We start from the raw sequence: 3,121 nt of genomic DNA, 5'->3' as shown, positions 1-3,121 counted from the left end.
ATCAGAGAAGTTATCTGGGTGATGTGGAGGAAGAGTTCTCATTTAACGGCCTCAGTTTTTTCAATGAAGTATAAGACAAAGTCTTCAACTAAAATAATGGTGGGACTGAGTGCCATGGGAGGCTTGAGGATAGACAAGAAGATCTGAAACAACTGTTGATGGGTGTGAAACAGCAAGGGAGGAGGGAGGACTAGTAGACTGTTTTGCGCAGTGAGAGCCCAGTTGAGATTAGAGAACATAAATTTGGGAAGGACCCTGTAAGCATGGTTTTGTGATTTCCTGCAGCTCTGTGCAGCAGCCCATGAATAGGAATAAAGGAAGTGGTTGATGGGAATGATCAAGACTTAGGTTTTGTTAAGGTATGATTGGTAATGAGTCAAAGGACATGAGAAAAGAGGACAGTATAGTGTTGAACTGGTTTACAAAGGGGGTCAAAATATGGAAGAGGGGAGAGAGTGTAGCCAGTACAGAGGTGATGGATTAGAAAAAAAACAAAACAGAAAGATGGAAATAATGGAAGTCCTGGTAAAGAAAAATAAAGGGGGGGCCTATAGATTGTAAGACATAGGGAAAAAAGGATTAGATCGAGAGCTCCTTGAGAAGATGCTATCTTTTCTCTCTTTATATCCTCAATACTTAGTACAGTGCCTGGCACATAGTAGGCACTTAATAAATGTTTACTGACTAGACTATAATCAGATAAAGGAATTTCAAGTCAAAACATGGAAGGAAAAGATTTGGTGGGTTATGGTTACACCAAAGGTAACTGTCTATGCAAGCAGTTGACATAAAGGAAGTCTTAAGTAGATTAAGCAAAGAGGAAGTTAGGATATTTGAAGGAAAATCAACATTTTGGAGTCCCTTAGTATCATGCTAGGAGTTAGGGTGGAAAAAATGAGCTTGGCACTCAAAAGGAGAATATCTTGGGAGTCAATATATAATGGCCACTGGAATCCAGACTGGGTTATGAATGTTGAATGTGGGATAGTGTGAAGTTCAAAGGAAGAAGCAGAAAAGGTCTGGAAGTAATAAGAGGGGTTGAAGAGGGAAGGAATATTATGACTTCATCACCATCAACAGTGAGTTGAAGGGTATGAAATAAAATAGAGCCAGTACTGGAGAGGGTGCTAAGGGAAGTAGTGTTGTTCTGAGTGTCAGGTCTCAATCAGTGCCAGAAAATGGTTAGAGAAAGGAACACATTTAAGATGAAAGGCAGTTTGTTCATCGTGCAGCAAGTAAGCCAGAGGACACAATGGAAAGAGCAGGCATATTTGAAGTAGGATAGTATTGGTGGAGTCGAGATGTTTTCACTGAATAAAATGAGTACTAATTTCCTCCCCAAGGGCTATGAAAGCACATTAAGTTTAAGAAAATAAATAATTTTCTTCACCAAGCCATATATAAAAGATTTCTTGATACTACATTTAGAGTGAACATAAAAACTACAGCGAACCTAGTATTGTGGTAAGAAAGAATGAAAAAAAATCACATTGCATCACTTCTATGTGCCTTACTTCTAAGTGATAATGCATAAAAAAACAAGAGGAAAAATGTTGGTGTTAGCTCTGACATCCAACTCTCACTTTCATTCACTCTCAAATAGTCTCAAATGAGGTATTAAGTTGTGAGATTTCTATTTGACATTTGTGAAACTCTATTATAAGAAGATCTAAAATTAGAGGATGATGGGTACAAATAGGCTAAACTACTCTAGGTTACATTCTCAAAGGATATCTTCCTCAATCTGAGATCCCAGCTCTTCTTCATCAGCCCCAATAGCAATGTAGTCATCTGAAAATAATTTTTAAAAGTTCATAAGTTCATAGTTTTCTTAAAGTATTTGGAAAGAATTCCTGAGAAAGGAAAATCTTACAGTGAAATAATTCAATTTCACAATAAGCATTTATCAAGCTCTTACTAATTTAGAAACCAATGTGTTAAGTGTCATGAAGGATGCAAAGATGAAAGTATGATGCTTGCCCACAAGAATTTTATAATTACCTATAAAAATAGTTTTTACATTATTACCTCTACCCCATCTATCACTACCCTAAGCAACATTTTCACATGTTTCTTTCAATATGGAAGTGTTGAAATGAAATGCCACAAGAGCAAAAACAGTAGTTAGCCTAAAAGCTTCAATATTACTAAATAATGTACAATAAATAATTTCACAACATTGCTTATGATTCTGTAATCAATTAACTTCCACTAAACTCTGCCCAAAAACATCTCAGGCTTGGAAAGGCCTCAGAGGCCAACTAGTCCAATCCAGATATGAACAAAAATCTTCTGTACAACATATCTAACAAGAGGTCGCATCCAGGCTTTGCCTGAAGACCTCCAGCAAAGGAAACCCACTCCTTCCCAAGGCAGCCCACTATACTTAGATAGCTTCAATAGTTAGCAAAGTTTTTCTAAGATTAAACCTAAATTCAATTCTACAACTTCTGCCCACTGCTTCTAATTCCGCACTCTGGGCCCAAGAAGAAAAAAAAAAATCTAATCCCCCTTTCAAGTGAACACCCTTTAAATACTTAAAGAGAGTTGTTGTATCTCCCTGAAGTCTTTTCTTCTCCAGATTAACCATCCCCACTTCCCTCTTATAACACGGTATGAAGGTCTTAATCATCCTGGTTGATTTGTTCTGGATATTCTAAAAATTACTGTCCCTCTGAGAACTGAATGCAATGCTCCAAATGCAGTCTGACTAGAATTGAGTGTAATGGAACTATCACCTCTAGTCTTGCATACTATACTTCTCTCTTAATTCACCCTAAGAGCATATTTCTTTTTTCAGCAGAGACAATTTTATTATCTGTGATCCTCATAATTAGGAATTAATATTTGGGCAGCTAGGAGGCACATTGGATAGAGTACTGGGCCTGGAGTCAGAAGACTCATCTTCTTGAGTTCAAATCTGACCTCAGACACTTACTAGCTGTGTGACTCTCGGCAAGTCACTTAACCCTGTTTGCCTCAGTTTCCTCATCTGTAAAATGAGCTGGAGAAGGAAATGGCAAGCCACTCCAATATCTTTGTCAAGACAACCCCAAATGGGGTCATGAAGAGTCGGACGTAACTGAAACAACTGAACAACAACAAAATACTTTTGTAAAAG

The 3,121-nt window shown here is 37.6% G+C and overlaps 1 protein-coding gene across 2 annotated transcripts in view; it reads right to left on the bottom strand.

Moving 5' to 3' along the window:
* LOC114031917 (transcription elongation factor A protein 1) overlaps positions 1-3,121 on the bottom strand; it is a 37,726-nt gene that overhangs the window by 12,200 nt on the left and 22,405 nt on the right. For both annotated transcript variants that reach the window (XM_027847125.1, XM_027847126.1), the window contains exon 6: positions 1,735-1,791. In XM_027847125.1, the coding sequence (XP_027702926.1) occupies positions 1,735-1,791 (57 nt within the window). The remainder of the gene's footprint in view (positions 1-1,734; positions 1,792-3,121) is intronic.

The sequence above is a fragment of the Vombatus ursinus genome, unplaced genomic scaffold (assembly GCF_900497805.2).
Source record: "Vombatus ursinus unplaced genomic scaffold, bare-nosed wombat genome assembly UNPS02015255.1, whole genome shotgun sequence".
Classification (NCBI taxonomy): Eukaryota; Metazoa; Chordata; class Mammalia; order Diprotodontia; family Vombatidae; genus Vombatus; species Vombatus ursinus.
Note: the sequence above shows the minus strand (reverse complement) of the source record. Positions and strands in the feature narration are given on the sequence as shown.